Below are 12,949 nucleotides of genomic sequence, written 5' to 3' on the forward strand. Positions count from 1 at the left end.
AACGCTCAAAAATGGTCGATGGTGTGGTACAACCTAAACAAAAAATTAAATAAAGCTTTAGAATAAAATATTCATTTCAAAACAACACAGCAGTAGCAACCCAAAATAGAAACCCCTCCATCCCCTCAGTCTCCTGTGGATCCAGTGGAAACCCTAATTCCCTGCATTTCATTTAAATTTAACAAAGCGTCGCTGTGGTAAATGAAGCTGGATGGTGCTCCGCTCAGCCTGGGAATAGTTGATAATCAGAGTTATCTTGGCTTGTCACGAATAATTCAATCGACACATCCAAGTAGGATCCAAGATTTAATCAAATAAATCTCTGTATTTCATGACAGGAACAGCAGCTCTTTCACATTTTCATTTTCACACGGCAGCCGGACATTAATTGCATTCACCGGGAAAGCGTAAGCAACCGTGGTGAGTAAGAGGGGAATCAATATGTGTTTGGTCATTATAGGGTACTTCACCTGAAGATGACCCCATTTATAGGCTCCTTCTCTTTTTCCATTTTACTGTAATGTCTGTTTAGAAATTTAAATATATATTTGATTTGGCATAAACACTACATCCGTTAAAGAATAATGAATAACATAGTAAACCCAAAAGTGCGTTTTTGTAAAAATACAATATATGTTATCCATTTTACTCCAAAATGATTTAAAATATAAATAAGAAATCTTTAAAAAAAAGTTTGTAACATTTAGAGTAATTATTTGGAAGAAATGAAACATCATAAGCAAAACAATTATGTGTATGATGATCTAAAGCAGGAATCATAAGGAAGTGGTGACCTAAGGCTCATGTTGTCGCCCACTGTCCTTGGAGGATGATATTCCAGCTGCACCCTTGTTGTTTTCACTATGATTCTTACACTTATTTTGTTTTCACTACTACTTCTCTAGTAGTTGCACTATTTCCCATTCTTCACACCTCTGGGCAACATTTAGAGCTGTTGAACCAGAAGAGTCCATCAGGGTCCTGTCGGCTCCGTTCAGCAGCAGAGCCTTTACCACGGGCACACAGCCATGCTGCGCAGCAAGGTGCAGAGCCGTCGCCTTTCCCGCGTTTAACGCGTTAACATCGGCATCGTGTGATATCAAGTGGAGGACACTTGGGACGCTGGCGCTATTGCAAGCTAAATGTAGTGGCGTCCATCCTCCACTGTCCTCTGACGCGTTCCCATCGGCTTTGGCCCCGAGGAGCTTTGCCACCGCTTCGGGCTCGCCCTGGTGGCAGGCGAGGTGGAGCGGGGTCCACCCACTCTGGCCTCGAGCGTTCACACTGCCACCCTTACCCTCCAGCTCGACCAACGTGGCCCCGTGTCCCCTGTGGGCAGCCAGATGCATGGCAGTCCACCCTTGCAGGGTCCTGCATTCTGGGTCGGCTCCTTTTATCAACAGTGTCCTGCATATGCCTGTATGACCCCTGGCAGCAGCCAGATGGAGCGGAGTGCATCCTCTGCTGTCGGCACTGTCAACGCTCACCTCGCTCTTCACCAACTCTCGGACCACTCTGTTGTGGCCTTTCTCCGCCGATGCATGGAGAGCAGTCGAGAGGGAATTGTCGGTGGCGTTGGGATCCATTCCCCGAGAGAGGAGAAGCTTGGCGATATGCGAATGGCCGTAGGCGGAGGCTAGATGTAGCGGCGTCCTCCCTTGTGCCTCCCCTTGTCCAGCGGACGCCTCTGACAGCCGGGGAAGGAGCACGCGCACCACCGTCTCATGGCCATTCTGACAGGCCAGATGAAGGGGCATCCAACCTTTTTTTTCCCGAGCGTCTGGCACAGCTCCTTTGGCCAACAGGAGACGGACCGCCCTGTCATCGCCGCTCTGAGCAGCAAAGTGGAGAGCTGTCCACTGGTCCTCGTCTACCTGGGTGGTAGATGCACCCTGTTCCAGCAACAAAACGATGATGTCCTGAAACCTGGAGAGTAGAATTTCCATTTATAGGGTATGAGTACAACTGACTCTCGTTATCAAAGTTGGGTTGCAACTTTTATACTGAGCCAAGATAACTTTTTTGGATGTGGCTAACAAACAAGAGTAGGGTTAATATTCTCCCCTAACTCTAGAATGCACACAGCAGAATGTCAAATAGAGGGGGACTAGGTCTGTGGTTAAACTTAAAACTGCAAATGCCAAACAATACCAAATGTCCTTGTGTCTCAATAACTTTTTTAAATGTATTTCTTTACAAACCTGTGCAAAACAGCAATAAAAAGAGGAGTGTAGCCTCTTGCAGTGGTACAGTTGACTTCAGCTCCCAGACTCAGGACACGCTCGACACTCTCTGCGTCCCCACTGGCTACCGTGTAGTGCAGGAGGCTCATTTTACCTGAGAACTGGGTGCATACATGCTCCTTTTTTACTGAATGTCTAAAACTACCAAATTCCCTTTTTTCCAGCAGAGAGAGAATGCTGTTGGTGGCGGGGTGGTCATCTGTGAAATGAAATTAGGGCGATTATGTAGCAATCAAAGCTGTAGAAATGGTGTTATTAGTGTGCCACGATAACCTCTCTGTTTATAGGTCTTGCTGTATTAAAGATAAAATTCCAAATTGTTTTGTGTGCAATAAAGTGCATGTGTAGATGATGGCAGAGGAGGAAGCTCTCTGGAAGCTGTGGTTCAATACCGTCTGCATTAGTGTTTGAATATAAGTAGCAATAGATTTATGGTTTCATGGAGTGGCTGTGAAATTATCAATAATTATTATCATGAATTACCTAATCATAATACAGTCCACATTTTAGAGAATATAGATCAAAGAGGCTGAGTGGATGTTCCTTTTATCCACCTTTCCACAAATAATTGCTATTCAGTACTAAAGGTAATGCAATACATTTCAATGTGACAGCACTGTACATGGCACCTCTTAAATGTCAACCCTCCAGGCGTGATACTGCTATATGATTTTCCTTCCTATCTCTATGTTTACCTGAGGGAAGGTCAGGCATCTCTGGCAAAGCCATCTAAAATGGAACATAAAGAAAGGGAAATGTTATTTGCTGTGACATCAGCCATCACAAGTGGTTAATAAGCACGTATATCAATCAATATGTGAGCATTGGAATTCAAAGAGACCCTACATGAAACTGTATTTGTTTTTTATTGGGAGCAGGGAGTCTTGTGTGAGATTAAAGGTCACAAGTCAAACTAGTTAATTAAATAAATTAAATGTGAAAGGATTTGTGGCATTAGAACATGATAATGATTACTACCTATTACTACTTAAGAAAGGTCCCGTATTCTCTAAATAATTACTCTAGAGGTCATAACAGGTCTCACTATATGAAATGACTCACATGGGAATTATGTTGGTTGTCATGCTTGTGTTTAGTGCCATTCAGAATTTAATGATATAAAAATCTTTTACCTTTTCCCACTGAGTATTACATTCATCCATTCAAATAAAGTGTGAAGCAGAACTAACTTCATGCATCGGGGAAACCAGCCACGGATAATCTGACTCCTGTCCCTCGTCACCATTTTGGATTTGGATTTGTTTTGGGATATTTAGGCTTTGATTTAGTGCCTCCATTTTCCTCACTGTGTCTGCAAACAAAACAGATGTGAAGGACAGGACTGTTATTCATTTTCCAAGTGAAAATAATGTGACAATTGGGGAAGGGAACATCTTGGAATTGATTAACATACAAATATTACATCCTAGACATGATTTACAACAGCCTAACACACACCACCAGACCAACTGAACTCAAACATTTGCAAGAGTTGGACTCATCAGAACCACATGACTTGTTAGATTTCATAGTCTTTAAGAGATTTGCGTTATTTTTCATCTCAACGCATTTGAGAAAAGACACAAAGAGCTGCAGCTTCACTGACACATCTTTAACTTCTTTGACTTTTTGCACCTGAGAACCGTGGCCTCTTCCTGTGGTCTTCGTCCCAACACTGCTTCATGATGTCAATCATCTGATCACACTCTTGGTGCTTGGGTTCAGGTATCATCTCCACACTGGGTCTCTTACCATGGGACACCTGTAAGAGTACTGTGGTCACACTGCACCCTGGGCCAATAAAGCAGATATAGGATACAAGGTTCAATGAAGACAAACATCAACAACAATCATTTGCCGCAAGGAATTGTGGGACAGAATTGTCTCCTTTTATTCGTAAAGGATGATCCAGTGGTTGCTGACGGACCTAACTAGGGAAGCATTGAAGCTTCTTTCCTTTGCAATAGAAGACTCAGCTGCTATTATCATGGCGGCCCCCTACACTGACTTGCGGGTCACTTCGCTCAGTTAGGAACCTTCCTAAGCAAAATTGAGCCAAAAGATGGTAATTAACGACCTTGATACAGTGCCGGTAGGTCTATTTTGTTTGTTTTGGATAGTGAGGCGTGCTTTTTACCCCTGTCTCATCTTAATGCCAACCATCTCTTCATTGGGTTTTATTAATTGTTTCAATAAATAACACAACATTTTAGGTCTGAGTGGTGGCTTAGTTTCAGATTATTATTAATTCATGCGTTCCCTTAAAAACAGTTGATTGAAGTTCAAGGTTTGGGACACTGTTAAATGAGGGAGGTCTTTTCAAGGGAGAAACTACTAATGTATTTTAAGGATGTTGGACAGTATGCTCATGTAACCTCTGCATCTATATAAACCATTAGTGTGCAATCTCAATGAAATACTTTATATAAATGTCAGGACATCAGGAGATGTGTGCTATGCACATCTGTAGCAACTGGGAGAGAAAAGGTCTGTTGGATTCTGTCATGTTAATTTTGTAACAACGAATATGGAATATGAATAGGTCAACTGAAATGTAGTTCTAGAAACGCTAAGATGAATATGCCTTCGCCCTCACTTTCTTTGAGTGATCGTGTGAAATGTTGCATGACTCCTGGCTGAAGTAACTCTGAAAAATTGTCTTGAAATACAATGTGATGCATTTGAAATGAGTTCTCCCCCTACCTGCATATGGTTTCTGCTGAGTCAGGATCTCCCACATCACTATTCCAAAGCTGTAGATTGAAGCAGAAAGACACCCTTCATTCCTAAACTTTCTGACAGATCCTGCATTTTTTAAATGTTGGGTCAGTCCCTCTCTTAAAATGATTCATTAAGAAACCGTAATGCTTTTTAAAATAAGCAAAAAACTATTATTTCAAACGGGTAAGACATAATAAGTGAGATGTATATTTTACATTTTTATATATATAGATATATATCTATACATATCTATATATATGTAGTAGATAGAATATGTCTTTGTGACTTGGCAGAGAGGAAAATACAAAGAATGTATGACTTGTGCTCTGAATCAGGGGGGAAAAGGAATGACTCTAATGGTGTAATTTCAAAAATGCCCTTGGCAAGTCACCTGTAAACATCAAAGGAAATTCCTGGCGGATCGGAGCACTGAGTGAAGGTCTCTGGAGGAATATAACTTATGTTTCCTCTTACTGTCAGATGCTCCATGAACTCCGTCTGGTCCATGCTCTCCTCCCAGTGGATTACACAAAAATCAGAAATCTTGGTGGAAAAACAAGAAATCTAAAATTGAACAGGATATGCAAAAAAACCTCTGAAATGTCTAGCGATCACTGTAATTGTACACTGATAATAGTCAATGATGTTTGCTGACCTTGACATGGAGACAATCATCTAGTAGAATGTTGGAGGTCTTGAGGTTGAGATGAAGTAGTGGAGGATTCATGCTGTGAAGGAAATTCATTCCCATAGAGGCCTCATAAATCATCTGTAACTTCTTCGGCCACATTAAAGTGTGACTGGCGAGGAGATCATTGAGCGAGCCATTACTCATGTACTCCATCACCACAGCGTTCAGCTCATTGCACAGTCCGTAGACAGGCACAATGTACTCGAATTTCACTTTGGCTATTTTGGACGCCTCGTCTATTATTCTCCTGCGATGGGAAAAACATTGGTCAGGGAAAGTTGCTTTGGGCTTTGTTGCTTTAAAAAAGTTGCTTTGAACTTCACAGCAAGAAACATTCTTTTTCTATGTCAAACTTTGAGAAGTTTCAACGACTGATCAAACCAGAACACGTTTGGAAATTTCCATTTCAATTATAGGTGTTGCAATACGCAGAGAAAGTGCTGTGAATTCGGATAGTTGCTTGTACCTGAAAGCAGGATAATGTACAATTAGTTTAAGTAATTAAACTCCCACCTGTAAAAGTTGTCTGCACACAAGGTTTTGTCAAAGCTCTTCAAGGCACATTTTTCCTGCTGAGGCTTGAGTTTCACCTGGTACAGGTGACCAAATCTGCATTCCGACACCTTAATCCAGTCCTCAAAGTTGTCCTTTTTGAAGTTCCTGAACTCCCCAAGGGATCCGTCAAGGCAATCCATGGGCACGGAAATCCTCACTGACAAGCACCCTGATTTAATGCCTGTTCACATGAATAGGATTTGTCCTTCAGGCCGCCATGAATCGGTAGTCCCGCGGACGCTTGAGTCTCAGGCGTGGAAAGATTTTTTTTTGTAGAACATGGATACGCATTCGAATGTATTGCAGCTGGCAAAGTGAAACAGCAGACACAGGAATGCTACGCTAGAAAAGCTGATCTGTGGGAGGAGTCGCGCGAGGAACTAGTTTGAAATGCTGCAAAACCGGTTTCTGCCCGGCACGGGTTCTGATCAGGATTTCCGCTTACCAGAAATACTGCACGACTCAGGCCCTGTGGAGGAGCGCCAGGCTTTGAAAGTCATTTACATTTCGGACAAACAGTAGAAATACAACTTTAAGGTTTAATACTGGGCCCAAAAATGCTTCTTTTCCCATTGGGCGTACACTTGAGCCGGAAAATCTATATATTGAGGCAAAAAACTCCCCATTAATATTACTTGAATAGCCCTTATTTAGAACGTTAGGTCCTAAAAGTGCACTGTTTATTTTTTATCCTAAAAGGGGAGCCGCCTACGACTTTGTATCCAGTTCTTTTCATACATGCGTGTTATGACTCCCCTTTTCACTGTCAAGGTTAACTGACATCCACCTGATAGGAAAAGTAAGTAAGTTTTCAGCAGTATCTGTATTCAGCATCGGTTGTGACAGTTGATATGATATTTTCTCATGCACATTGGAATTTTGGTCTGTAAATACAGTTAATGAACTGCCTAATGAACCATCCACTATCAAACTGAGTTAACTTAACCCCCAGCGGACCCGTGGAGCGGCTCAGTAGTCAGCCGTTAGAGTTTGAGGTTATGGCAATTTTCTGGACCACTGGGGTCTGGATTGTAGTGTGTGTATATGTGTGTGTGTGTGTGTGTGTGTGTGTGTGTGTGTGTGTGTGTGTGTGTGTGTGTGTGTGTGTGTGTGTGTGTTTATGGGTGTAATCTCCTCTCACACGGTTAAATAATAATGTCTACATAACGGATTGAAAAACAATAACTGGAAGGAAACAAGACTACTTTTATTTTGTGGCAACAATATCACAAAAGTTCACTTTAATAAATCCAAACCATATTATATCAATCATATTTTTAAGTATTCCTTTTCATCATTTGCAGCTCAAAATTGGTAGGTAATTTAGGTTGTGCAGAAGAGTCACTTTAATTTTTAGAAGCAACAACCACAAATTAAAACAGTTGTAATAATAGAAGAACTATTAGAATAAATGAGAGCAGCTGTGAAAATGATAAGATAATAACGATAATAGCAGTGTAGGCAGCAATTACACTTTCATACCACTCAGCCCCCTCACATTTATGCCCACATTTTCAATTTCTTTTAGAACTCCCTGTATCTCACTTGCACAGACCGGGGAGACATGCTTTTATACCTCTTATCCACAGCCCTTGTTTAGTTTTTCTTACATTTTGGCAATGGTGCCAGCTGCAGTTAGTCATCCCTGTCTCATTCATAGTTAATAAAGCTATCCCCAATTCTGTAATTTTGTCATGTCTTTTATATCTTCAATAAAAATGTTTTTACTTTTAAATCATTTTGAACCGATATGTGTGTAAGGAGAATAATAATTGGTTTCCGTTAAGAATTAAATATTGCGTCCCTCTTTAAATTGCCGGAGAGCATTGCTGCAGCCTGAATTTTCTGATGCTGTTAGGACTTCCCCCAACTACGCCCTTTCAGATCTCAATGTGTCCTGACATGTATTGCCTCCTACCTTGACTCAGTCTACCGTGACCTGAATCTCGCAGATTTCCATTTTCTGAATCGTCAAAGCAGGGTGTTATTTTGAAAAAGATTTAAAGCGGCTGGTTTATGCGAAAGGATTGCTGTAATATAAAGCTCATTAGAGGAGACGGAGGAAGAAAGACGTCCTCTACAACCTCCCTTCTTATTCCCACCCGCTGTTTTCTTTCATGGGCTCTCAACTCAACACCCTTTACGGCTGAAATGATCTGTGGACACGACGTGCTTTGCTGGGATGGCACAGAAAAAAAAGAACTGAAACACATGCACACGTATTTATAAAAAGTGTTACTGTGAGCCAATAGTGGCTTTGGCAGTAAGTAAATATTTGGGCCATCTCCCTTGGGTTTCTTCATTCCTAAAAGATATCACATCTAAATGCAATATGGTCCCTGCTGAGAGCATGACGCAAAGCTCCGCCGCAAACTCACACAATGGTGTGCAACTCTCACCGGGCGGCTGTCCATCTTTTTGTAGCTTATGCAGGCTGTAAACGTAAAGTGTAATTCAGGGTGACATGGCCAAACCCACTATTGAGGTCAACGAGGCCCTGACCACAGAATTTTACGGCTAAAAATAAACACGCGCGGCATAGATATTGTACATCGCCAAGGTTACCGGGTCGCTCGTGTGGTTGTCGTCATTGCTTGCGTGTGTGTGTTTGTGTGTGTGAGTGGAGAGGTAGTGAAACGGAAGATCAAGTCTTTACTCAACACAGTGTTTTTGTTGTTGTTGAATATGTGAATAACTAGAGTAAACAGAGCGGGTGACTGAAGCCATGCAAAGCACTAGATTAACTAGTTTAACTAGAGCAAAGGGAATAGCCCGTCATCCCCAAACACACATCATTTGTACAATACAGTCGTGTGCGTTTAACATTGACTTTCTTGAAATAATGACCACAATCCATTTGATTCCTTTTCAGGTAGCTCGGAAAGACCTCGGTTTAGGGACGACATTACAGAGGAAAGTTTAAGCAGCTAATCCACCGCCTTAGGAAAGCAGTCACCATCAAAACCACGCAAGAAAATGACTCGTTTTTTGATACAGAGTGGTAGGAGAGGAGTCGCAGAGGAAGGAACAGAAGGTGAAAACAGCGAGAAAGAACCCTAGTGTGAAATTATGTTCGCTTCCCACTTAATTTTACACTTTAGTTAAACATTGTCAAAACTTGTTTGCAGATTTTTTTATGCAAAATGTGGCCTCAACTGTATTTTAGACATTTACAGTCATTCGTTGCAACACTGATTTTTCCATGTAACACTGCTGGCATTGAAATATTTAAATCAAGGAAATTAAAAATGAAAAATAGAAGAGGTTGGACACACCCCAATGCGCCGTAAGCTCAGTATTTCTAAAACCCTGTTTATAGCCGTACATCCGGAGGTTGAAGTGTCTTACGAGAGAGCAGCTGCAGGTCAGGATGCTGCAGTCACATCTTTTTTTTCTTCAAGGCAGAGAGATGTCGTTTAGTTAAGGCCTTTGATAAAAAAGAGACAATTAGGAGTTTTTATTAATATTTACACTTCAATGGACTCCCCTGTAACCCCTTTTAAATCTACTGGCTCACACTGCAGGGCGACAGTAGAATGATTTGCATTTAGACATGGGCCACGGCCTGGAAGGAAAATGCTTTAAACACCTTATTGTGACCTAATTCGATAACGGATTCACTACCTTGCAGGCATACTAATACACCATGGACCCTCCGTGTGGATTATTACGGTGGCCTCTCACGGCTTTTTAGCTGATATTTGAGACTTGAGAAGAATCTTCAAGCCATGAGCATCATCGTTCATTTTCAATATGTTTCTCCTCGCAGCGATTACACACAAAAGCCTGTTGTTGTACAGTACAACAAATAGCTACTGCACTGGGTTTAATGGTTTCATTTGCATTTCTTTAGCATCAACTACTTTCAACACAATGTTCTTCCGGACAGTAACCCTTCGACGCTCCGTGAGGTGTGATGAATTTCTATGGTCTCTGACAGCCACGCTTTGCTCTCTTACACTATTATTTAGGACAGACTCATGAATTGATGCTGCAAAGAAAACCGGGTGCTCGTGATTGGATTCCTGATATGCTACCTGAGGGGAGAAGTCTTCATTGATGAAAACCGCATCTCGCAGCTCAGCGAATCACATTAGCAGTCTCCACCACACTGGGTGAGATGACTGGCGTGAGCAAGAGGCTTTTCTACTGCTCCCTGTACGTCCTCTAATAACTTGCAAAGTTCACCTCTGGTGTCTCTCATCAATTTTCTGTGAGCGTAGAAGGTTTTAAAAGGTGCGAGGTGAACAGGGTTGTCTGATCTGCTTAAAAGACTAATGTATGTAAGCAATGTGTTCCAGACGAGAGCATTAATGGATTCCTGTGTTTCTCTCAAGAGCATTTAACGTTTTTTAATCATATCCTATTTACGCAGGATTTTTTTTACAGCAGGGTACGAGAGAGAGAGAGCAGTAACTTGATGGATCTTGACAGTCAGCATGTGGGAGTCGAGGATTTACTTGTGGGAGGAAGACATTTCAACATTATGCATTACTCTCTGGTGCGCTGTTTGAATCTATTCATCATCTAATTTTCAATTTCTTTTAAACTAAACCTCCTTACATATGCTGCAGTATGTTTTGATTTCCCTGGGTATAAAAACTTTTTTTCATGCCTTCATTTTTCATGTAATGTAGATTCATTGATTTGATCTCTGATAAGCTGATCTCGGAATCATTAATCTTCCACCAGTAGTTTCCTTCACAGTTAGGAACATCGTTTCATTGGCTCTTTCAGATGTATGACCTTAGTAGTAGAAGCAGACGAAATGCATCTTTTATCCACTCCCAAATGCTTCCAATTATATTATCTGTAGATTATCTGTAAATGCTCTTTTAATTAAGCTTTTCTGTGAACTGGCATGTTTCTACCCAAAGCCAGCGTTTACACACTCTGTCTGAAGCTTTCATAACATTTTCATTGGCTATTGATTCACTTTTGGGTTTGCTGATATGACCTATTTTACATTGTACTTTTATTGTTCTGGCTTATTTTACTAGTTTGCTGAATGTGTTGTAGCTCCAACTGGTATGAGCGCTATCTTTCACTGCTTGTGGTGCTTTGTTTCTTTGATCTTTTTGAAGAGCTTTATATGAACCAGGGTCCAGATGGAATGATGTCCGGCTCAGGATAGATGCACGGATGTGCAGCGGAGCTAAGCCCCTGTCGCCACTACTTTAAAATTTAAAATTTGGGTTTTTCTGTGGATTCCCAACACTTGAAAATGTTTGTCTTTATCTCTTATGATTGCATAATTTATCTGAGTGTTCACTATATTCAGTTTTTCCTTCCTATTTTCAGGAAAAAAAAATATTTCGTAACTACCCAAGAAAAATCACATTATTTAAATTGTGCTTAATGCATTACATTTGTCAGTGTGACAACAAACTTCTCTTTTTAGAAGATGGGAAAGTAAAATATCACTTCACACCTGAATTAACTTAATTCAAAGGCACAGGGCAATTCAGCAAAATCATTTTTTTCACAATTTTATTTGAAGACTTTTAAAAGGCTGTCTGGTATGTAGCCCTTTCAATTACATTTGAAAACTGAGAATAAAAATTATAGAGATTTTATCCAATTGAATTTTCTCTATTAGCTTTGACAGTCTTTGACTTTGACTACATACGGACGTTGATACTGTAATAACAATACATAAGGGACTATATCAAAGCGCAAGACAGACATTACTGTGACCTTTGCATGAGGAAATTCTCTCTAAATGATGTCAAACACTATTTGAACACATGTATTTATCTTAGGTATATTGATTAATGATACAATTATGTCATAATATAAATAGATATTTTACCCATTATATATTTGTTTATTGTAATGATTTAAGATTGAAGTCAGAGATTTAGACCATGCATTAAAATCAACGAGGGCAATGATCAATTATTCCTCCTGACAAACAAAACATGTGAAAAAAATGTTTTTTTCTCAGTAGAAGAATTGCTAAATAATTAGTATGTTTCATTCATTCATTAGTGGATGATGATTCACCATTTTACTACATTTGCCATATCATATTAGAGAATTGATTCATTCTTATAGGGGTTTTGAAACGAAAATCAACATTGCAAAGTTTAAATAACACAATTTTCTTTAACCCAAGGAAAGGAATTGTCTCTCAACATTCGATCGCACAGGCTCAATATAACTGCCAGGCCATGAATGCATACATTATATCAAACTAGTATTAACAAGCTATCAATCTCAAACCGGAATACAAATAGTATTGATTTGTTTCCACTGAGGGAATATAAAGGCATCAGAGCAGCTGTTCTGTTTGGGGATGGTATTTATTTTTCAGTGGATGATAATGGCCTGCTAGTGGTTAAGTGTGAAATTTGACTGCAACAGCTGCGTCACCTACGGAGGTGTGAATTGGATTGCTCGTTGTCGTCTATCTGGCCTGGACCGGCTGATTCCACCGGGCCGCCTCGGCTCTACGGTTAATATGATTGACGGCTCCACTGTCTGTTGACTAATGTAATTTTCGGCAGCTATTTCGGTGAGGACGTGATCAGTGTAATCGGCGGTGGTTCCTCCTTGGTCACGGATCGAGTCTCCTCCTCTCAGTGCAGACGGTCATAAGAGGCTGGAGGTGGAGCATGGCCAGTGACGAGAGAGCAGCACCATGTTCCTCTTGAACGGTTCGGAGAATCAAAAGGAGGAATCGCCTGAAATGATGAGGATACAAATTTTGTATAATGAACTGTCCTTGTGGAGAAAA

The 12,949-nt window shown here is 40.8% G+C and overlaps 1 protein-coding gene across 1 annotated transcript; it reads right to left on the reverse strand.

The window, feature by feature from the left end:
* Positions 1 to 329: 329 nt before the first annotated feature.
* On the reverse strand, positions 330 to 6,449 carry ankk1 (ankyrin repeat and kinase domain containing 1). Its single transcript, XM_037466230.2, has 9 exons — positions 6,169 to 6,449; positions 5,620 to 5,902; positions 5,356 to 5,507; positions 4,947 to 4,996; positions 3,879 to 4,034; positions 3,434 to 3,555; positions 2,939 to 2,972; positions 2,202 to 2,442; positions 330 to 1,926 (listed from the first exon to the last, which is right to left on the reverse strand). The coding sequence occupies exons 1-9, from the start codon at positions 6,348 to 6,350 to the stop codon at positions 894 to 896; spliced, it is 2,253 nt and encodes a 750-aa protein (XP_037322127.2). The 5' UTR covers positions 6,351 to 6,449; the 3' UTR covers positions 330 to 893.
* Between the last annotated feature and the right edge of the window lie 6,500 nt (positions 6,450 to 12,949).

The sequence above is a fragment of the Pungitius pungitius genome, chromosome 3 (assembly GCF_949316345.1).
Source record: "Pungitius pungitius chromosome 3, fPunPun2.1, whole genome shotgun sequence".
Taxonomy (NCBI): domain Eukaryota; kingdom Metazoa; phylum Chordata; class Actinopteri; order Perciformes; family Gasterosteidae; genus Pungitius; species Pungitius pungitius.

Bases quoted from the DNA above. Each gene is read 5' to 3' on its own strand.
- ankk1 (XM_037466230.2), bottom strand. From the start codon at position 6,350: ATGGATTGCCTTGACGGATCCCTTGGGGAGTTCAGGAACTTCAAAAAG. The intron at 2,443-2,938 runs GTAAACATAGAG...TTCATTTCACAG, and splicing joins GATGCCTGACCTTCCCTCAG to ATGACCACCCCGCCACCAAC. The intron at 1,927-2,201 runs GTTTGTAAAGAA...TCTACTCTCCAG, and splicing joins TTTATTGCTGTTTTGCACAG to GTTTCAGGACATCATCGTTT.